Source organism: Sus scrofa, chromosome 9 (genome assembly GCF_000003025.6).
Source record: "Sus scrofa isolate TJ Tabasco breed Duroc chromosome 9, Sscrofa11.1, whole genome shotgun sequence".
In the NCBI taxonomy this organism is placed as follows: domain Eukaryota; kingdom Metazoa; phylum Chordata; class Mammalia; order Artiodactyla; family Suidae; genus Sus; species Sus scrofa.
Genome location: NC_010451.4, coordinates 36,175,797 through 36,198,612, shown reverse-complemented (window position 1 = coordinate 36,198,612; position 22,816 = coordinate 36,175,797). Strand labels below are relative to the sequence as shown.

Here is a 22,816-nt window from a genome sequence, read left to right as displayed (position 1 = left end):
TGGATTAAAAGCTGACTGGGAGCTCTGAGCACATAGGTAGGGTTTGTTGGCTGTGAGCATGACTGTAGAGTGACATGACTGGGCTGTTTCACTGGGGAGATGCAGAGGTCAGCATCTTCAGCTATTTTTTCTTGGAATGTTCAAGTTTCAGAGAAGCCCTGTCATTCTCTTGACTGGATGCCAAGCGAAGGGAAGTGGGTAGGAGAAGGAGCCTGGGTTGAATCTTCTTCATCACTTTCAGTATGGTTTGCCATCATCTGTACCTGATTCTCATCAGACCAGACCGTTTCTTTTTCTCTGGAAAGTGCCAGCCTCTCCTGAGGAGGGGGAAGGACAGAAGCTGTCTCCTGGGAAAGAGGATTTAGGCCTCTAAGAGCTTCTTAATGTACTTTCAAGCAGTCTTTTTCTTCTTCTTCTTCTTTTTTTTTTTTTTTTTTGCGTTTTAGGGCCACATTAGCAGCTCATGGAAATTCCCAGGCTAGGGGTCAAATCTGAGCTACAGCTGCCGGCCTACATCACAGCCACAGCAACACAGGATCTGAGGCTCATCTGTAACCTATACCAAAGCTTATGGTAACACCAGATCCCTGACCCACTGAGTGAGGTCAGAGATTGAACTCACATTCTCATGGATACTAGTCAGATTCGTTTCTGCTGGGCCACAACAGGAACTTCCCAATCAATCTTGTTATTTTGGGTCTTATGTTAACTCCTGTTTTCTGAGATACCTAATGCTGCCAATTCCTAAACCTTTGGGGGAGTCCTGTGAAATAAATCAGGTTGCTTTTTTTGTTGTTGTTGTTTTTAACAGCTGCACCTGTGGCATATGGAAGTTCTCGGGCCAGGGGTCAAATCAGAAATGCAACTGGCAGTGATAGCAACACCAGTTCAGAGCTGCATCTGTGACCTACGCTACAGCTTGTGGCAATGCTGGATCCTTAACCCACTGAGTGAGGCCAGGGATTGAACCTGAATCCTCACAGAGACAACATCAGGTCCTTAACCCTCTAAGCCATGACCGGAACTCCCAGGTTACTCCTTAGCTTTCCACCCTACTTGTTTGGTATTTGCTCTATTAAGACTACTAACTTAATCTGTTTTCCAGCTTTCAAAATGAGGTTTTTGTTCCTTGTTTATGATTTTTCCTATCCTTGTGGGTTTATGCTTTTTTAGAAAAATCCTTTTATATTCACTTTAGTGAAGTCTCAGAAGGAAGCATAATGCATACATTAATTATATCATCTTCAACTAGAAGTCCTGACTAAGCAGATATAAAAGAAGAGAGAATCCTAGATAACATAATCACTATTAATTTATGAATTTAGGCAAAATAAATTGCTGTTAACTTGTGACTTTATCACATTTTAAAAATGAACTGGGACCAATACTCTCCTGTGGTAGCTTTGGGGTGAAATAACTGTCTTAACCATACTTAGAAAGAGTGCAGACTTGTTTAGCAACTTAATAGCAGAAAAAAGGCTGAAAGAAACATTAAAACTTTGAAATTTTCTTGTTAAGAAAGCTGAGGTAGGAGGTCTCCAGTGCAGCTAGTATGGTTTAAATGATTTAAAAGACATTTTCCTGTAAGTTGCTTAGGTTGCCTTATGACTTGGTAGACTAGCTCGCAGTTTGTGTTGGTCTGCAAAGACCATAGTGACATAGCTACATTTTAGGATTCTGCCTCTAAAAATAGAGAGTAACATCCCCGGGCTCCACTAAACAGTCTTGGTCTATATCTTCTGAAACCTCAGCCCAACTACAATCCTAAAGGATACCCCTCAGGCAAGGACAGCAGAAGGCTCTGGTTCAGGTCAATAATACTTCCCTCTACTACATCTACACAAACACTGCCCACTGTAGCAGTAGCAGTGGTAGCAGTAAAACCACTACCAGTGACAATTCCACCACCATCTACATCACCCACGAACCCACCACCTCCTCTGTGTAATGTTCACTGAGTGCCAACTATGGAAGTAGCTAATAAAACCTTTTCATCTCGTCTCATTTTACCTCCAGAGCAATTCTATGAGGAAAGGACTCATTTTATACATGAAGTCGCTGAAGGCTTAGAAAGGTTAGTAAACATAGATCTGGGAGTCAACTCAGGCTGTCTTCAGAGCCTACACTCCTAAGTGCTATGCCATGCCAGATCAGAGGGAGAAAGACATCTAGAATGTCTTCAACTCAGATTGGAAGTTGAGACAACTGAATATTAGGCAAGACCTGGGAATGAGAAAAGATCCATAGTGCCTGAAAAGATGCGTAGGTTTTTGAACAAGAAACCAAAATCAAAACCAAAGGAGGAAGTTCAAAAGCTCCGAAGCAGGAGATCCCGTCATGGCTCAGCGGAAATGAATCTTACTAGCATCCATGAGGACGCAAGTTCGATCCCTGGCCTCAATCCTCAGGTTAAGGATCCCACGTTGGTGTGAGCTGTGGTGTAGGTCGAATGTGCGGCTAGGATCTGGCATTGCTATCACTGTGGTGTAGGCCGGCAGGTGTAGCTCCGATTTGACTCCTAGCCTGGGAACCTCCAAATGCCTTGGGTGCAACCTTAAAAAAAAAAAAAAGAGACACACACACACACACACACACACACACACACACAAAAGGCTCCAAAGCAGCTGAATCACAAAGATCTCTCAGCTTCAACCCTTGTGTAGAGTGTTCTACAGAAACTTATCTCAACAATTAAGCAACAGGACACTTACAGAACGTCTGCTGGAAATGAGACAATGTTGGGGCTTCTGGGGCGATGTTGTAGAAGTGAGTTTTCAGAGCTCCGCTCACCAGTAGATTATATGCCAGATCGGTTATATTGATGCCCACAATTGCAAATGAGTACCTGTAAAAGGCAAACCACAATACCAACTGCCTGTCAACTCTGGCAAATAAGCATTTCAAAAAATGATAATTTGATTTTAAAATTACTATTAACATGTCAGAGTGGCAGAATTTCCTTTCCCTTCTCACCTTATCAAAACCTTGAATCTTATAAATTACCAGAAAATTTTGATAATGTAATAAGAGAATTGAGAGTTCATATACTTTGTTATGATAATTCCATTCCCAAATATATGACAGGAAAAAAATAAGAAAATGACAAAGCTATATAAGCAGGAACAGTCATTATAGCATTATTTATATGGCAAAGACATGCAAACTATTCATACATCCTAAAGAAGACGATTGCTGAAATAAATTACGGTAATCTCATATGACATATTACAGCTAATACAAGCTATATTCCTAAAGATTATTTAGTAAGATATAAACACTATGTATAGGACAAGCCAAGTTTTATCATTACACATAAATGTGCACAGAAAATAGGCTAGAATGAAATGCCACAAAATATTAATATGAATATGTTAGAGTAATAATATTAGGGTTTTTTTTGTTTACTTTCCTATATTTTTAAAATTTTCTATAAGAAATCATATATTACTTTTAAAATAAGGAAAAATTTACTCTGTATCTTAACACTAGGTTTATATTTTCTAGTTTGTTTTCTGCATGCTTATCCAAAATTAAATGAAACTGAATTCTTAAGTCCTCTCTGGTAATATAAATTCAGCATATATACATAAAAAAAGGAGTCCTCTATTCATAAATACTTTTGGATGAAATGGGGCATCATAAAATAAAACTTCTAGAGTAAATTTTTATCTAATAGCTCGATACTTGATAGAAATCCTTAAAAGAAAATAGTAAATATAATTACAAATTATGATTTTTGAAAATTATTTCCATATTATAATCTTCTAAACCTCATATGTAATATCATATAATCATACAAATCCAAAAACATATAAACAGGTTCTCTTCAAAATTCAACTGGATTATATACTTCCATCAGGACACATGGATTTTCATCCTTGACTTTTACAGCGTTCTCCACACTCACCCAATTGCTTTATCCATCCTTTTCTTCTCCCATTCTGCTTTGCTGAATTTGCTGAATGGATGAATGAATAAATAAATAAATAAGATTTGACCTCTAATCAGTATGTATTCTCTTTTTTTATTAAAACTACTGATTAGCTGTGGGATGTCTGTAACTTACTTATCAAGCAGTAATCGATTTAAATGTTATTAATTAAAAAGCCACAGTACAATTTATATGGAGCTCAAGAATGGAATTATTTAAGGTTATGTGCATTATCCCCTATTCACTTTAGTATAGCAGTAAGAGACAGATCTAAAGGCCAAACATTAAGATTTTTTTTTTTTTTTGCTTTTTTTTTAGGGCCCCACCCACGGCATATGGAGGTTCCCAGGCTAGGGGTCTAATCGGAGCTACAGCCGCGGGCCTACACCAGAGCCACAGCAACGCAGGATCCAAGCCATGTCTGCAACCTACATCACAGCTCATGGCAACGCCAGGTCCTTAACCCACTGAGCAAGGCCAGGGATTGAACCCACAACCTCATGGTTCCTAGTCATATTCATTTCTGCTGGGCCACAATGGGAACTCCTGATATTTTTTATATTATCCATTAATCATCAAAAAATACTTCCTTCATGAAACTTTGCCTGGTATCTCTCCTCTAACAAGACGCTACCTCACTCTCATGATTCCCACTGCATTTCATTTGGCTTTATCTCATGGTATTTATCCTACTCTGCCTTATTTGTGATTTCTGGCACACAGGAGGTGTCAAAAAATGTTTATTGATAAATAAATGAGTTAGTGGAAAAAAGCAGGAAGGAAAGAAGAAAGGGAAGAAGGGAGGGAGGGAAGAACATATAAATTTTCAAAATTCTATTTCAACAAGTGCTATGGCATTTCCTCTGGCTAAACTAAGACAGCTAATCCATGGCAGCTTTTTAATCCATTTGCATAATTTGAACTTCTGAATAAAACTGTTTGAAGAAGGGTTCTATAATAAAAGCAATCTGAAAATATTGACTTGCATTCTATTACTTGTGTACTTTCTTATTTCCCCTATTCTCATCTGCCTCCACACTGCCAGCGTCTTGTAGGCAGCAACCATGTTCCACTTTTCTCTGTGGCCAGTGGACTTTCACTCAGTATTCTACACTAAAAAAGTGGTTAGCCTTTGAACTAAATAAAAATTTTAAAACTACAGTTATTATGCACATTTAGCTTCCAAGTAGGAGAAGGGGGAGGTTTTTATAAAACACTACAAGCATTACATTAAAAGATACACATGTAATATACATACAGCACAAGTCCACAAAAACATGATACAAAACTGGTATTTAACTATATATATTTTCTTCTCTATAAATGACTGGCTCTAATTCAAAGTAACTGTCTTTAATTCATGTTAAAATAAGCCACTTCTTTTTAAAGTGTAACTGCCAATTAACAAACTAATGTGCCAGCCAAAGAGGCATCAGGAGATTTTTCCCTCAAAAGACTCATGTCCAAAGTAAAACAAGTTAGGAGTTCCCGGAATTCCCATCGTAGTGCAGTGGTTAACGAATCCGACTAGGAACCATGAGCTTGCGGGTTCGATCCCTGCCCTTGCTCAGTGGGTTAACGATCCGGCGTTGCCGTCAGCTGTGGTGTGGGTCGCAGACGTGGCTCGGATCCCGCATTGCTGTGGCTCTGGCGTAGGCCAGTGGCTACAGCTCCGATTCGACCCCTAGCCTGGGAACCTCCATATGCCGCGGGAGCGGCCCTAGAAAAGGCAAAAAGACAAAAAAACAGACAAACAAACAAAAACAAAGTAAAGCAAATTAGGTGTGAAATTTAAGAAACTTTATATAAACAGATTTATAAGCACTGATTTGCTACAACAAAGCTTTATAAATAGATAGTGTCTCTGTATTTGCTAAATTAAAACTCTATCTGCAATGGAAATATAAGGCCAAATGACCTCCACTCATTTGATTACTTATAGGATATCCTGGCCCAAGGAGAAGGAATTCTCCTCTTCAGGAAACACACACACACACACAACAAAGAAACAAACAAAGTGAACCACCAAAATTCTCCTGTTAAACTTGAATCTACCTTTATCCCTCAAGCTACACCAATAGATATATCTTTACAAGAGCAATAATGTATAATGCTTGCTGAAGGGCAGACAGGAAAGATCCTTCCTTAGTATATATGGCTTCTGCCTGTTGAACACATGAAATATTCAGGGTCTGAGGAATCCAGGTTGATATCACAGTGGATCAATATATACTTTCTTTCAGGCACTGGTGAAGGACAGCAGCATTTTCAAAACAATCTGATTTGTATTCAGTGACATTTGCTATCAATTTGAAGTGATTAATACTTCATCTAGTCAATTTTATTGTAGTTTGAGGGACAAATTGTGTGTGAACACGTGCACGCACACACACAAATGCTAGCCTCTTTTTAAAAAAGGGTAATCACACAAACCCTCAAACACTTGCTCTCTGATGGCCACCACAGGATATAAAACTATAAAGCCTTTCTTTGAGAATGGCTCATAGACAAAATTAATCTTCCTCCAATGGTTAATCAAAAAATATTTTAAGCTTATTGTCATTTCCCAAGGACCATGGAGGATCCAGGTCTTCTAGCTGACGCTCCTCCAAGGAATGCTACCTGGCAGTGCACAGATACTCTCCAGCCAGTTTTAATTACAGAGAGTTCAGAGTCTCTACTTTATAGAAACAGGTAATTCAGAAAATGTAGTTAAAAATTTTGATTTTAACCATGTAATATAGGAAAAAAGAGGTAAGTGATTTTAGTGTTTTTCTCAAAGCAAATAAAAGGTAAAGAAAATGAAAATTTAACCTTATAAAAGATCATAAATTTGTGAAGTATAGTATAATTTAATGAATCTTAGCCAATTAAAGCTAGAATGAGTTTAATACTAAGGTGTGAAAGGAGACCCAAAGTTAATCTATAACTTCTGAGAATGGTTATAATAAATTCTGAGAATGGTTATAATAAAATTATGGATTTATTTAGCAAACAGGAATTGCCATGCTGAGAAGAAAAAAGTGGTACAAAATCATGAATGCAAAATAGAAGAACTCTTTTTAATAAGAGTGACTAAAGCATGTATATATAACGACTACTCTGTATAATAATGCAATTAGAAATACATTATAGAAAAGCAAATTTGCTCTGTGCAGCAAAATTCTTAAGTAAAAAGGCCTTCTCTTGGAGTAGATGGGGTCAGAACATGTGTGGTAATGTGTTCAGCCTTTAGGTGAAGTGTTCAAACTTGTCTCTGATAAGCATAGCTGTAGAAAGGCCCTTTGACATTTTCTATCAGGTCAGTCTAATGTGGTTTTTCCTTCACCAAAAACAGCCCAAATGTAATAAACTACATGATATAAAAGACTGGGAAGTTTGCTTTTTGAAAAATTGTCATGCATTTATATTTCTTTAAAAATTTTTACCCATACTTATTCTAAGATAAAATATAAGCAAGAAAACACAAAAGCAAAGAAAAATACCTTATTTCCTCTTTAGTGATATCCCTTAGTGTAACCAGTTAAAGACAAAAATTTACAAAGGTAAGTGAAAATGCAAACAATTTAGAATCTAGAATTTTACTAAGAAAAAAAAAAAAAGCCTCAGCAATTTCAGACTTTCTCAATTGGTCCCTGGACTTCATGACTTCCACTCTTCCCTCGATTCCCCTATTATGGTCCCATGTCTCTGAACTCTTTCTGCCACACTCTACTTTCTCCTCTGTCCATCTCCTGAATCTTCCTAGACACCAGGGATGGTATCAATCCCTTCAAGTATATATTTCACTTGAATGATGCCACTTTACATCCTAAATCCTGCAACAAGTACCTGACATTTTCACCTTCCTATTCAGCACTTGTCAAAAGGCTTGTCTGAAAGAGCTTTAAGCCTCAATTCTGGTGGGTTGACTCTCCTGAAAAATCTCATCAGTAGAGCCATCTAGGAGATGAAGCTAATTCTACCTAATCCACAAAGCCTAACCCACCTTTTATTTTCAAAAATTACCTGCATTTTGGATGAAGAGAATCAGACAGGACCTGCTGGGCTCCTGCAGCATCTCTTTCTGCAAAGTACCTGCAGTTGGAGGGAAAGAAAACCATAATTCCGTACCTGTTGAATACATTCACTTCAATCCAATTTGAGGCCATTTTATATTCAGAGATGGACACCAGCCTAAGTGTATCACTTGTTTTAGCACTTCCAGAGAATGAACAGCTTTCTATAACAGAATTTTCCAAATACAATGGCAGTATAATATAGCATTTGTAAAACCCACATGGATTTAGGAATGATTCCAGTAGGTTTGAAAATTTAATTATGAACTGTGCCATTCTCCAGAGAGCTAAAGACATTTTTATTAAGAAGAGCTAGAAGAAGGAAGGCTGAAACCCCTCAGAAGGCAGAAAAGGCCTGGATGAAGAGACATGGTGAGAATATGTGACAGCCGAAGGGCAGAGAAAAGATTAAGCTAGAGGATGTGAAAGAGGATGCATTTCAAAAGTGTTGGGGTTTTTTTTTTTTAAGAATATTTATAGGGTGTTAGGATTCTGGATGAAAATATCTTATGAAACTTAGAAACATTAAAAATAAAATTCTGTTCTGGGAAGAAAGGGGCAATAAAATTTCCTAACATATACAAAAAGCTTATATACCCTCAAAAATATAAAGAGTACTTCATCAAGACAATTATGAAATAAAACTATAGCATATATTATTTCACTTGATGTATATATATTTCCCGCATATGTCTGAAGGATAAAACAAACTCTTAAATTTCCTCTCAGAAAATTTCAAAGGTAGTTGGCAAGTTTAGTACCTATGTCCATGATTATTAGTGAAATTGAGTTTCTTCCCAATTTTGTTGGTCATCTAGGTCTATTCTTTGATAGCTCATCTGTTTGTATTCCTTGGTCCAGTATATTTAAAAGTGTCCTCAAATAAGTAAGACAAATAAGCCTATAAAGAATAATATATCAGATATGGATTTTTTTATCATTTCGGTATCAATCTTGGCTCTTTTTTTTTTTCATTTTATTTATGGTGGCTTATCTTACAGAAGGTGTGTGAGATTTCCTTATTTTTCTTTTAGTTTATGCTTTTTTGTTTTTTGTCTTTAAGAGATCTCTCCAGGGAGTTCCTGCTGTGGTACAGTGGAAACAAATCTGACTAGTATTCATGAGGATGCAGGTTCGATCCCTGGCCTCCCTCACTCAGTTGGTTAAGGATCCAGCATTGCTGTGAGCTGTGGTATAGGTCGAAGACGCAGCTCAGATATGGCGTTGCTGTGACTGTGGCTGTGGCTGTGGCTGTGGCTGTGGCTGTGGCTGTGGCTGGCAGCTGTAGCTCTGATTTGACCCCTAGCCTGGGAACTTCCATATGCTGCGGGTGGGGCCCTAAAAAGCAAAATGAATGAATGAATGAATGAATGAATGAGAGATCCTTCCATACACACATATCTTAAAGATTTTCTCCTAAAAGTTGTAAAGATTTGTTTTAGACATTCAAATTGTAACCTGAGGTGAGAAAAAGATTTATTTTAATTTTGTTTTCCAATGCAAGGCCAATTTTTCCAGCTCTACTTAATCTGAAGCTCATCATTTACCCATTTATTTGTAATACCACCTTTGTCATCAAAATTTACTTTTTTATTCATTCAAATTGTATAACAGCATAGCATTTAAAACATTTCATGGGAGTTCCCTTTGTGGAGCAGCGGAAACGAATCTGACTAGGAACCATGAGGTTTCGGGTTCAATCCCTAGCCTTGTTCAGTGGGTTAAGGATCCAGCGTGGCCATGAGCTGTGGTGTAGGTCACAGACGTGGCTCAGATCCCGAGTTTCTGTGCCTGTGATGTATGTAGGCTGGCAGCTGTAGCTCCCGATTCGACCCCTAGCCTGGGAAACTCCATATGCCATGGGTGCAGCCCTAAAAGGACAAAAGACAAAAACAAAAAAACCAAAAAAACCCAAAAACATTTCATAAAAGAATGGGTGATTATTCAGATAAAATGAACAAACTAGTGGATACCAGTGGGGAGGGACCATATAGGGGTGGTGGGGTGGAAAGCACAAACTACTGGTTGTGAGATAGGCTCCAAGAATGTATTGTACAACACAGAGAATAGAGCCAACTATAAATGGAGTGCAACATTTTAAAACTGTGTAAAAATTTACCATCTTAAAAAAAAGAATGAGTGATTAAACTTCCTAAATTTAAAACTAAAGCAAAGCTCTTGGGGCGGGGGGAATGAATGCCATTAAAAGTGACTAAAGCTTAATTTCTTTTAAAAACATATCACTACTCTCCTAGTAGGGAAGTGTCAAAGGACACAAGAACCAACCTAAAGGGACTCCCTCTGGCTTGAAAAATAATGGCTACAAATGATCCAACATATTCATGAGAAAACCAATAGTACAATTAGCTGGATCACAATAAGCATACAAAAACCAAGCATTTTTGATAATGTTAATTATCAAAAGTTAAATGATAATTTAAAAATAGAGTGATAAAACAACAAAAAAAGTTTGATCACTAATAAGGGATCCAGGGCACCAACTCCTCACTCTGAAAACTGGCAACTTCTTTACTTGAGGAGCTGTCCTGCCTGTATTTTAGAGAAACCAAGTAACCACAGTTAATAAAGGGAAATGTCTTTACAGAAATCCAGCCAACACTGTGGGAAGAATAAGAGAAAAAGAAAGGCACTCTTTGAACAATTAATTGGTTCAGTGAGGATCACTGGAGGAAATGGTTAGATTAAGGGCTGATGCGGGACTTTACAATGGAGCCATCAGCCTGTGGTTCCTCTGATCCATCTCAGCACAGGACTGAGAGATGCTGCAGGCCTCCCACTACGATGTCAATACGAACCTATTCAAGCCTCTCTGAATACTTCTCACCTTCAGGACATACCAGGGATGGGTACAAATGCAAACAGCCAAATCTATGACTGTGGGACATTATATAGGACAGTTGACCCAGAATCATGCACAAGTTAATGACATGGGGGCAAAAGGACAGGACAGAGGGGGAGAGACTACTTTAATTTAAAAAGGCCAGTGAGATACAATCACTGAGTGCAATGTATGGAACTGGATTAGAACAAACCAGCTATAAAAAGATATTTTTGAGACAACTGGGAAATTCGAATTACGGTCAGGATAGAGATGATATCAAAGAATCATTATTAATTTTGGTAGGTGTAATAATGGCTTTGGGGTTAATGTAAGGTAATATCGATGTCTTTTAGAGTTACATATTGAAATATGAGGGCAAAATGACACAGTATAGGATTTTTCATTAACACACTTCTACCAAAAATAAAGTGTTGCAAGTATTGCAAAATCTCAATAATTACTGAGTCTGGGTGATCAGTACAAAGGGGGTTCTTTATAATCTTTCCTCTGTTTTCACATATAATGAAAAAATTAAAAATAAATTTGAGATCTGCTTAAAAGAATTCATAAAGTTTGCTAAATAAAAGGAAGATGGTAGTAGCTTTTACAACTTCTTGAAACTTAGCTCAAGTCAGAAGATTTGAATGTTTTCTTGGAGTCTTCTGGGAAGTGGCTTTTCGGACCAATAACTCCACTTTGCCATTTATTTATTTATTTATTTAAAAATGATTTTTATTTTTTCCATTTTAGTTGGTTTACAGTGTTCTGTTAATTTTCTACTGTACAGCAAAGTGACCCAGCCACATATACATATATACATTCTTTTTCTCACATAATCCTCCATCATGCTCCATCATAAGTGACTAGACATAGTTCCCTGTGCTATACAGCAGGATCTCATTGCTTCTCCATTCCAAGTGCAATAGTTTGCATCTGTTAACCCCATAATCCCAGTCCATCCCACTCCCTCCCCCTCAACTTTGCCATTTCAACATGAGGAGACCAGAACATCACTTTAAAACTCAACCACTCTCCATTTTACTTACTGCAAATTGTACAGTCCCAAAAGTCCCATTCCTCGAAAATCTGTTTTAGGATCATCACCTTGGAACCCAATTTCACACCATTGCTTAGAAATCCGAGATTCCAGTGGAGTATTGGGCTTCAAGAATTTCCATAACTGAAAACAAGAAAAAAATTATCCTGTTAATATACACACATAATACTCTTTCTTACTGGCTCAAATTTAGTAAACTACATTATTAGGAGGAGCTTTGCAAAGGTGAATATATGTAAATATATTACAATTGAAGATTTGATCACCTTTCGATTATCTGTGATAGCAAGTCTCCAAGTATGGTCAGAAGATTCCCTGGAGAGATTCTAAGACCTTTTCAGAGAGCCTGGGAGGTAAAAACTATTTCATCTACCAGGTCATCCCCCCCCCCTTTTTTTTTCTTTTTGCCATTTCTTTTTCTTTTCTTTTTTTTTTTTTTGTCTTTTTGCTGTTTTGGGGGGCCACTCCCGTGGCATATGGAGGTTCCCAGGCTAGGGGTCTAATCGGAGCTGTAGCCACTGGCCTACGCCAGAGCCACAGCAACGCAGGATCCAAGCGCGTCTGCAACCTACACCACAGCTCACGGCAACGCTGGATCGTTAACCCACTGAGCAGGGGCAGGGATCGAACCCGCAACCTCATGGTTCCTAGTCGGATTCGTTAACCGCTGCGCCACGACGGGAACTCCCCTTTTTGCCATTTCTTGGGCTACTCCCTCAGGGTACGTGGAGGTTCCCAGGCTAGGGGTCCAATCGGAGCTGTAGCCACCGGCCTACACCAGAGCCACAGCAACGTGGGATCCAAGCCGTGTCTGCAACCCACACCACAGCTCACGGCAACGCCAAATCCTTAACCCACTGAGCAAGGCCATGGATTGAACCCGCAACCTCATAGTTCCTAGTCAGATTCCTTAACCACTGCGCCACGACGGGAACTCCTCATCTCTTCACTCTCATCTTCTCATAAGAATACAGTGGAATTTTCAGAGGGTAAATGTCATGTGGTGAAGTCATTGCTCTGAAGGCAGTGGAATGTATACTTCTATATTTTAGTGTTTTTAATCTTTTTGTTTTATTCTTAATCAGAAATATATGTGTGTGTGTGTGTATATATTTATATACATGTATATGTATGTACACACACACACACAGAGTCTTCCACAAAAGTTCTTTGGAGTCCTAAAAATATTGAAGAGAATAAAGGGAAGAGGAGACAGGGAAAACTTAAAGATGTTACATTATTCAAATCTTCAGAAAATGATCATCTAACTTTATAGTGAAACTTTAAGCAGCATTGTTAATAAAAAGAAAAGTGGACTGAACTGGAGTTTTATTTCTCACCTATAACAGAGGTGAGAGTAAACAAGCATCGTATAAAAAAAGATCAGTAATGGAATTCCCATCATGGCGCAGCAGAAATGAATCCGACTAGGAACCATGAGGTTGCGGGTTCCATCCCTGGCCTTGCTCATTGGGTTAAGGATCTGGCATTGCCTTGAGCTGTGGTATAGGTCGCAGATGTGGCTCGGATCCCTCATTGCTGTGGCTGTGGTGGAGGCCAGCAGCTACAGCTCCGACTAGATCCCTAGCCTGGGAACCTCCATATGCTTCAAGTATGGCCCTAGAAAAAACAAACAACAACAACAACAACAAAAAAAGATCAGTAATGTTGATGAATAAATCTCAAAAGATATTATCATCTTTAAGTTACCTAATATAGGAGCTCAGTGGAAACGAATCTGACTAGATCCCTGAGGACACAGGTTCAATCCCTGGCCTTGTTCACTGTGTTAAGGATCTGGCATTGCTCTGAGCTGTGGAGTAGGTTGCAGACGTGGCTCAGATCTGATGTTGCTGTGGCTGTGATGTAGGCCGGCAGCTACAGCTCTGATTGGACCCCTAGCCTGGGAACCTTAATATGCAGCGGGTGTAGTCTTAAAATTAAAAAAAAAAAAAAAGCTACAGTATCTTGTACAATACAGGAAATATACCCAATTTTTTTTTTTTTTTGCTTTGTTTTTTAGAGTCTCACCTGTGGCACATGGAAGTTTCCAGGCTGGGGGTTGAATGGACAGTAACTCAGGATCCCAGCTGTGTCTGCAACCTACACCACAGCTCATGGCAATGCCAGATCCTTAATCTACTGAGCGAGGCCAGGGATCAAACCCATATCCTCACAGATACTAGTTGGGTTTGTTACTGCTGAGCCACAATAGGAACTCCCAATGGTTTATAAGTACAAATGCAGTATAACTTTTAAAAATTGTGATTCAGTGTGTAGTATAACCTGAAACATATAATATTGTTTATGTCAACTGTGCTTCAATAAAAATTTTTTAAAATAAAGTTGATGAAAAAATAAAGAACTGTGATCATGCCTATCTCTTATGGCTGTGACAATAAAATATAACACATACATACTCAAATCATGACCACAGGTAAAAGTCATATCATAAAAGTTCTTGACCTGTATCTAATGACTACAATAATTCATACATTCACCCATATTTGTTGAAACCTATGTGCCAGCACACATACAACAGATTGACTAAGATGATATATACCTGGTACCCAAATGTCATTCATTCAGCTGGCATTTCAGCAATTTTAATGAATTGTTCAGGAGTCTGTGTACAGTCTGTTAATTATACTACTTTTCTCTTGTATTACTTCTTTTTTGTTTGTTTGTTTTGGCTATTTAGTGCTGTATCCTAGGTACATGGAAGTTCCCAGGCTAGGAGTCGAATTGGAGCTGTAGCTGCTGGTCTATGCCACAGCCACAGCAACACCAGATCCGAGCTGTGTTTGCAACCTACGCCACAGCTCATGGCAACACCTGATCTTTAACCCACTAAGCCAGGCCGGGGATTGAACCTGCATCCTCATAGATGCTAGTCAGATTTGTTTCTGCTGAGCCACTATGGGAACTCCTCTTTCATCACTTCTTATTTCCCATTTTTTCTTTCTTTTTTTTTTCTTTTTAGGGCTGCATGTGCAGCATATGGAGGTTCCCAGGCCAGGGGTTGAATCAGAGCTGTAGCTGCTGGTCTACACCACAGCCACAGCAACATCAGATCCGAGCCACGTCTGCAACATACTCCATAGCTCACAGCAACACCGGATCCTTAACCCATGAACAAGGCCAGGGATTGAACCTGCGTCCTCGTGGATGCTAGTCAGATTCACTTCCACTGAGCCACAATGCGAACTCCTTATTTCCCATTTTGAGTTCATTTTATTAAATTCGATGGCCTCTATCAGAACATAGAAAAAAAGCAATCAGAAAGATGAAGCTCAGCCAGTAGGTTAGCTAAAATTAAGCAGAAAAGAAAGGGAAGAAGAAACTATTAAGAAAGAGGCCTCTCTCAGAGTTCCCGTTGTGGCTCAGTGGTTAACGAATCCGACTAGGAACCATGAGGTTGCAGGTTTGATCCATGGCCTTGCTCAGTGTGTTAAGGATCTGGCGTTGCCGTGAGCTGTGGTGTAAGTTGCAGATGCGGCTCAGATCCCGTGTTGCTGTGGCTCTGGTGTAGGCTGGTGGCTACAGCTCCGATTGGACCCCTAGCCTGGGAACCTCCACATACCCTGAGGGAGTGGCCCAAGAAATGGCAAAAAGACAAAAAAAAAAAAAAGGCCTCTTTAATTTTAATAATTCACATCAGATCTTGCACTAATTAGTAGAGACAAATGAGTCATCTGCTTAAGTACCTACACACACACACACACACACACACAAAGACTGCACAAAACACAATAGGATACATTTTTAAAATTACAGCTTCTATTGACATTTTTCAATAAACTAAAGTTAAGGCAGCTAAACAAATGTTTTCTTCCAATTTTGTTACTACCTTTTTGAATTCTAAGAAAGGACAAAGAAGCACTCCATCCTAAAAAGCATCTCTTTTGGGGAACAAATTTATAACACATTTCAGATGAGTAGTTCTAAAGGTTTGTATTAATTTTTGGTCTTAATTATTTTAAACTCAAAATTCAGTTTTTTGAGGTAAAGTTTTATTGATGTTTCATAATACAGTATCAGATCATATGAGATTTTTAAGGTTTTGCTTTGATACTCAAGAAGGAGTATTTATAACTGCATATTCTTCCAACAGCTTTAATATACCATATATAAACCTTTATCTCCTCTTCTAATACTCTCCAAGTTACATGAATAAATAATCAGCATTAAGGTCTTGGGTAATTTCCCAAGGGGGCTATTGCTGAAGCAGAAACCAACTTCATCTTCTTTGATGTCCATTAAAAGTTGTAAATGGAAATCCCAGGTCACTCTTTGACAAATGCTATTGCTCCTACTGGCTTTCAACACTGTTAAACAATCTAAACTTCAGCCAAATGTGAGAGCCCATAGAAATCACCTCTGATGCTTTCCCAGACCACAGAAGAAAACTGGCTTTATATTTCACTTCTCACATGAATTTTCTAATGGAAAATTCACCTCCAACATCTGACTAGCAAGAAAGGTAGCCTTTACCAGTTAGTTCAGTGTTATGCCTTATTCACTCTGTCCCCGTATCCAGAGCAGTGCTGAGCACACAGCAGGAACTTGGCAAACATTAGCTGACCTAAGCGAAGAACTGAATGTGTTCAAGGACTAACCTGAAGAAGCATTTCTTCATGTTGGGGATTTTCAGAATCATAGGGTTCTCTACGCAACTTTTCCACATCTGCAATAAGGTTTCTGTACCCAACAATTTGTAGAAGGCAAGCCTGAAGAGAGATTCCCAGCCTAAGATGTTGAAAAACAAAAGAAACACACATGAGAGATAAAAACATATTCTTTGGCATTTGTATGCACAGTGGGACTTTCCATATTTATGTAATATTTAGGAAATTGTTCAAATAGGATCTTTTTAATAGAAGCACATTTTTTAAAACTGAAACTCCGCATAGACAGTTGTGGAACTTGACTAAAATTTACTCTTATTCCAGCCTTTTCTTAAACCAAAATGCAACAATATAGCTTAAGAACAAAGGATCTCTTTATGCACATAATTTGAAAGTAAGATGTACAAAATGTAGATGATCAAGATTCTTAGGGATCATTTTGTTCCCCTAGGGAGTGTATATATCAGAAACACTTCAGAAGGGTGTGTGTGTGTGCACACGCATGCATGTGCCTGGGGGAGGAGGGGGTAGAGGGAGAGAGAAAGGGAGAAGGGGAGAGAGAGAGAGAGAGAGAGAGAGAGAGAGAGAGCGTGACAGTGAGAGAGAGAAAGAGAAAAATGGTCTTCAGGGGCTTAGGGGTAAGAAAAAGTTCAAAACAAATGCAAACAACAACAGAAACACCTCTGCTTGGGAGCACCCCTGATAGATAAAGCAATGCCAAGAGAAATAACTCACTACGAAAATCTCCCTTAATCTTCCATTAAGACTGCTCTACTTGGCTGAATGCTTTTTCTTATGCTGAGACAAAATCTGCTTTCCTTATTACCAGGTGGTTCAAATGCTGTTCTCAGAGCATATTTATTTCACTTTTTCCTGCCATGCCTATTTAAGAGAGGAATTCTTCCTTCTAGTCTCTTCTCCAGGGTTTAAAAAAAAAAAAAAAAAATCCCCTCTTCCTTCAATTCCTTCTCATGGGACATGACTTTCAGATATTTTACTATCTTGCTCAGCCTTCTTTGAATGTATAGTTTGATGAATGGTCCATTAAAACGTATCATTGGAACAGAAAACAATTAGGCAAGCGAGACATGCAGAGGCTCATTACTTCCTGTGATCTGAATGCTGTTTTTCTTTCCTACAACACAGAAGGTAAATAGGGTCTCTTTAAGAGTTGCATAATATTACAGGTTTATTAAACAGCTGGCTAAATAATCACCAAGATCATTTATTCCCATAAACTACTGTCACATAAATTATTCTCCTGTACTCATTTGATGGCATTTTAAAATCTAAAGGTAGGAGTTCCCACAGCAAGATAAGGACCCAGTGTTGTCTCTGCAGCAGCTCAGGTTACTGCTGAGGTTCAGGTTCGATCCCCAGCTCTCAGTGCAGTGGGTTAAGCATCTGGTGTTGCTTCAGCTGCAGCAAAGGTCACAGCTGCAGCTGGAATTCGAGCCCTAGCCCAGGAACTTCCATATGCTGAGGGTGTGGCCAAAAAAACCCCTAAAACCTAGAGGTATTTCATGTTTATTCGTTCCTGCTAATTTCTTCATAGTTATTCACTTTTGTGCTTTAACAATAGCAATTTCATATTATTTAACCCAAGAGTTGCTGTCCAGTATACTCCGACTCCTAATTTACTCACTAAATGTAAGCACTTGTTGTTGGAATGGTGGTCATCATAATCACAATGACAGTGTCGTCACCACCTTTTTGGGGGGGATGAGATGTGTAGAGGTTAAGTTTCAAGTTGGGGACATGGGAAAATTTTAAGTTTTAGGATCGTATACTTATTTCAAATACAGAGGGCCGTGTCAGATAACCCAAAATACTAAACTTATATAAAATTGAACGTTCAATTAAATGGCCCTTATAATAACTTGTTACCATAGCATCAAAAAACTAAATAAGAGATTTAAAATAAGGAAAAGGGCACAGTAGCACAGTCATTACTCATAAAATCAACATAGGACTGTTCCCCAGCCCTCTGCATTTCTTGATTTTTTTTCCCAGAAAGTTAATTAAGGTTTTAAAAGTCACATTTTGTCAATGTTAATCTAGGGGGGAGGGGAAGCACTAAAATTGATAGTGAGATGTAAAAATACAACCTACAACCTATAAGGATTTTTTTGTCCCCTAAAAGAAATCAAAAGAATAGGTGGTAAGGAGATGCTTCTGAATGAAATATATAACTTTCATAAAAGAGGCAGAAAAGATTTGCAATTAAATGTAACCCGATCTCTAGGTATAATTTTAAGTCTAATATAGTCTTCATGCCTAATTGTAATCTTAAATTTTTGGTTCAACTTAATTTAAAATGAATTGCTTTCTTACCACCTTCCTAGAGAAATAAAATATGTCAGAAGTTTTCAAAAAGACATGTATTGTATACTTAAATTACATTTAATGGCTGAAAAAGAAAAAAGCTGTAATTACCTGAAACATCTGCAGAAGAATGCTAAGGAAACCATGTGGAAATGAATTTTGTGATGAGCCTCAATTAGCTGGTACCTAGACCCCCCTCCAGAGACAGACCTATGCAAAGTGCACTCTGAAATTCCCTTTGACTACAGCTCAGCTTTGGCAATTAAAAGCTTATCTCAGAGACAACATCTGAAGTTCTTAAGCATGCACATCTAAATGACAGTTTGATTGTTACCTACTCAAACTGTCTCTGAATATATCTGCATACCGAATTCATTCTACCCAATATCGTTAGCCTAAAATTTTACAGAAAAATCCCTGTACCCAATGGAAAATATAAAGCTAATTTTAAATGTCATCTACATCGGCCAAATGCATTTTAATACTTCCAAGATGAGATGACTAAATTAACAAAGTTCTAAAGTCTTCCTGTAAAAACCATCTCTCCCTCCCACACATGCTTGTCTTCTTGACAGGCAGGTTGAAACTGTCTCCAAGATTATCAGCCTGTCATGAACTGAAGGGATATTCTTTATGGGGCGGAATCAGCTCAGGCTCATTTACAACTTGAGCATTTACTGTTAATGTAAAACACAGGCATCATATGGAGTGACTGCTGATGAATGGGCTCCTTTTATTTCATTGTCTGATATCAGGGGCATCCATCAGATTTCTTAACATTCACTGCATCTCAGAAGCATAAGCATAAATCACAACAGCAGTACAAAGTTGCTGCTATTTATAAATATGAAAAAAGCACCTTCTTTCCCTTTACTTTTCACCTGAAAGTCAAAACACTGCACATGACTATCTGGGGTGGGAAGAGAAAGAGAGAGTGAAAGCATATTTGGAGAGAGAGTATTTAGAAATACTAAGTATGTGGCAACATTTACGACATAATAAATATATCCTTACTGTGGATTTATGTCAGGGTTAATTTTTTTCAGTTCCATGATGTCTTCTATAGTTTTTTCAATAGCATCAGGGTGAACACTTACTGAAGTCTGCAATAGCTGGAAAACATAATTTCAATCAGTTCTTTTGTCATGAACACTGGTTCTTAAGTGGGGTCTATTTAAATAGGGGCTTCAAGTATTTGTTTAAAGGTTCTGTGTGAAGATAATCAACTAAACTAAAAGCAAAAACTGGAGTTCTTGTCATGGCTCAGTGGAAACGAATCTGACTAGTATCCATGAGGATGCAGGTTCAATCCCTGGCATCGCTCAGTGGTTTAAGGATCTGGCATTGCTGTCAGCTGTGGTGTAGGCTGTATACTCGGCTTGGATCCCACGTTGCTGTGGCTGTGGCTGGCAGCTGCGGCACTGATTTGACCCCTAGCATGGGAACCTCCATATGCCACATGAGTGGCCCTAAAAAGACAAAAAAAAAAAAAAAAAGCAAAAACCGATTTAGTATTGAATTCCAGCAAATTTGATACTTTTACAGTGGGGGTAGTATAAGTTTCCTAATTAAAATAATTAACATAAAACAAAAATGTATACATTATTTTTTATCATCTTCATTTGTTTCAAGTTATTTATATTGAAATACATTTGTTTTTTTCTCACTCAACATAGATAGTTTCCATTGTCAATGGGCATTTTGTCTGTGACTATGTGAAATACATGGGGGACATAGTCTTAAGGATGCCAAAAATTAAATATTCAAGAATCTTCAGAAAAAAACAGATTTTCTTTCTTACGTGGATGCTTAGCCATGTGCTCTAAATGCTAGCATAATGGCTTCTTTACTTTTCTTGGAAAATCTTGAGTATAAAGGTAAATGGTTTGGATATTGAGGAAATACCAGAGAGTTAACACTGCTCTTATTTTCAAGGAACTTTTATTTTATGACTTGGAAAGAAGTACTTAAAAAAAAAAAAAGAAGAAGAAGAATTAGGAGTTCCCGTCGTGGCGCAGTGGTTAACCAATGTGACTGGGAACCATGAGGTTGCGGGTTCGGTCCCTGCCCTTGCTCAGTGGGTTAACAATCCAGCGTTGCCGTGAGCTGTGGTGTAGGTTGCAGACATGGCTTGGATCCCGAGTTGCTGTGGCTCTGGCGTAGGCAGGTGGCTACAGCTCTGATTCGACCCCTAGCCTGGGAGCGGCCCAAGAAATAGCAAAAAGGCAAAAAAAAAAAAAAAAAAAAAAAAAAAGGATTAATTCAACAATAAAGTAATACATGCATCACAAATCTGTCTTGAAATTCATGAGTGGTTGCTCTCATGTAAAAAATACAGTGGCTCGTGATGGGAAAACAATTCTTTCCTCTCAGTTTGAAGGTTTATTTTTGTTCCTTAAAATGTTTATTTTTTGATGATGGAGGCAGGCCCCAAGTAAAAAGTTGCTGAAAAATATAGCAACAATTTTACTTACCTTACTTTTTGAATCCCTCAGTGATGTTTCTGTAAAAGAGATAATTTAAAAAGCCATTCAAAAATTATCTTTTACAAGTGGTTTATAATACTATACAGAAATATAACACTGTTATCAATCCAGAAAGCCTACATTTTGCTTACTTCTTTGTTTCATGCTTACCGATTTTCATGGTTCTAGAAGCTCCAGGCTTGGTGTTGTAACAAATCCGTTGCAGTTCACATCTTCCAGTCAGCTTTCTCATTACAAATTTCAGGCAGCGCCACAAAAATTTACAGTAGAAATACAGGCACACCTGGATCAACATTCTGCCAAAAACAAAAGAGAGCACCCTTCCCATAGAACTCTGGAAGAGAATAGAAAGCAGCCACCACCAGCAAGAAAACAAGCCCAGAAGAAAATCAATCATTAGACTTTCAGGTTTACGAGATTTCATTTTTCTAATCCCATGTTATTTTATTTGAGATAGCTACAAAACCCATCACTTGGGAGAAAAGCCCAAGGTCTATATGAACACCCTTAACCATGACTGCAAGCTCCAAAATTCCCTCTGCTAGTAAATTTGATATTCCAACAAACTGAGAATGAAGTATGGGAATCCTCTCTTTTCCTACGTTTTCCAAAAAATATTGTGAGAACAAATCAGTGCCTTGCAAACAGAATCCTTGTGTTTGAGAAGCTGTCTCTCCCACAGACATGGGGAAGGAATGTGCTCGGCAGCTCTCATCTTCTGGCTTCCTGAACAGCTTCTCCACTCACCCTGGTTCATTTCCAGCCTCTCCTTAGTGCCTTATTTTTGGCCTGTTTTATTTCTTCCCTTTTCTCCTTCCCTCCACTTTGCCTTAGGCACTGTTGTCCTCTTTGAGGACTTGGTTGTGTGGCCACCTGTCTTCTCTACTGACCAATCCCAATACTTTTGGATGTGCCTCCTCATCTGTTCACTGGACAAGCCTGTTGACCTCTGGCTGTCCAACAGGCTCTGATTTAAACCTTCCAAAAATTCCACCTCTTAACAAGTTTGTTCTTGGCTCCTGCTAAATAAATTTTCCTTACTGCACACCCTCTCTCACTCCAATAATACCTTAAAGTATGTTGTCACCAATCATGCACATGTGGATTTGTGTTTTATGCCAACTCTCAGTTTTTAATATGTGAGTTTCTACTACTTCATGGTACTGTTCAGAGTCTCAAAAAGACTCAGGCTACAGAAGTAAAGAGGACTTATCATCTAAGAATTTAAATTCAACACATCTTCTCTTCTCTAGAAATACTGTATATTTCTAGAAGGCAGAATTATTTATATTACTTCCTTTTGGAGTCATTTCTAAGATGTTTCTTTTTCTCATATGTTCACTAGCTCCCGCTCTGGCTCACATAAGGTGATCCAGGGTCATTCAGGTCAATTAGTATAACTAACTAATAGCTTCCATGATGTGATTAATTCCTGAATTCAATCAACTCTTCATTTTACTTTGTTCAAATTGCTCGAGCTCCAATATCT

The 22,816-nt window shown here is 38.4% G+C and overlaps 1 protein-coding gene across 8 annotated transcripts in view; it reads right to left on the bottom strand.

Annotated features, from left to right (window-relative positions):
- ELMOD1 (ELMO domain containing 1) overlaps positions 1–22,816 on the bottom strand; it is a 66,796-nt gene that overhangs the window by 9,513 nt on the left and 34,467 nt on the right. For 3 of the 8 annotated variants that reach the window (XM_021062733.1, XM_021062734.1, XM_021062735.1), the window contains 8 exons: positions 21,478–21,623; positions 21,316–21,344; positions 19,856–19,953; positions 16,508–16,637; positions 11,878–12,011; positions 7,940–8,008; positions 3,908–3,958; positions 2,712–2,845 (listed from right to left, as the gene is read on the bottom strand). In XM_021062733.1, the coding sequence (XP_020918392.1) occupies positions 2,712–2,845; positions 3,908–3,958; positions 7,940–8,008; positions 11,878–12,011; positions 16,508–16,637; positions 19,856–19,953; positions 21,316–21,344; positions 21,478–21,623 (791 nt within the window). Of the gene's footprint in view, positions 1–2,711; positions 2,846–3,907; positions 3,959–7,416; positions 7,441–7,939; positions 8,009–11,877; positions 12,012–16,507; positions 16,638–19,855; positions 19,954–21,315; positions 21,345–21,477; positions 21,662–22,816 lie in introns of all 8 variants that reach the window. The other 5 variants (XM_013979345.2, XM_021062732.1, XM_021062736.1 and 2 more) reach the window with 3 other exon arrangements.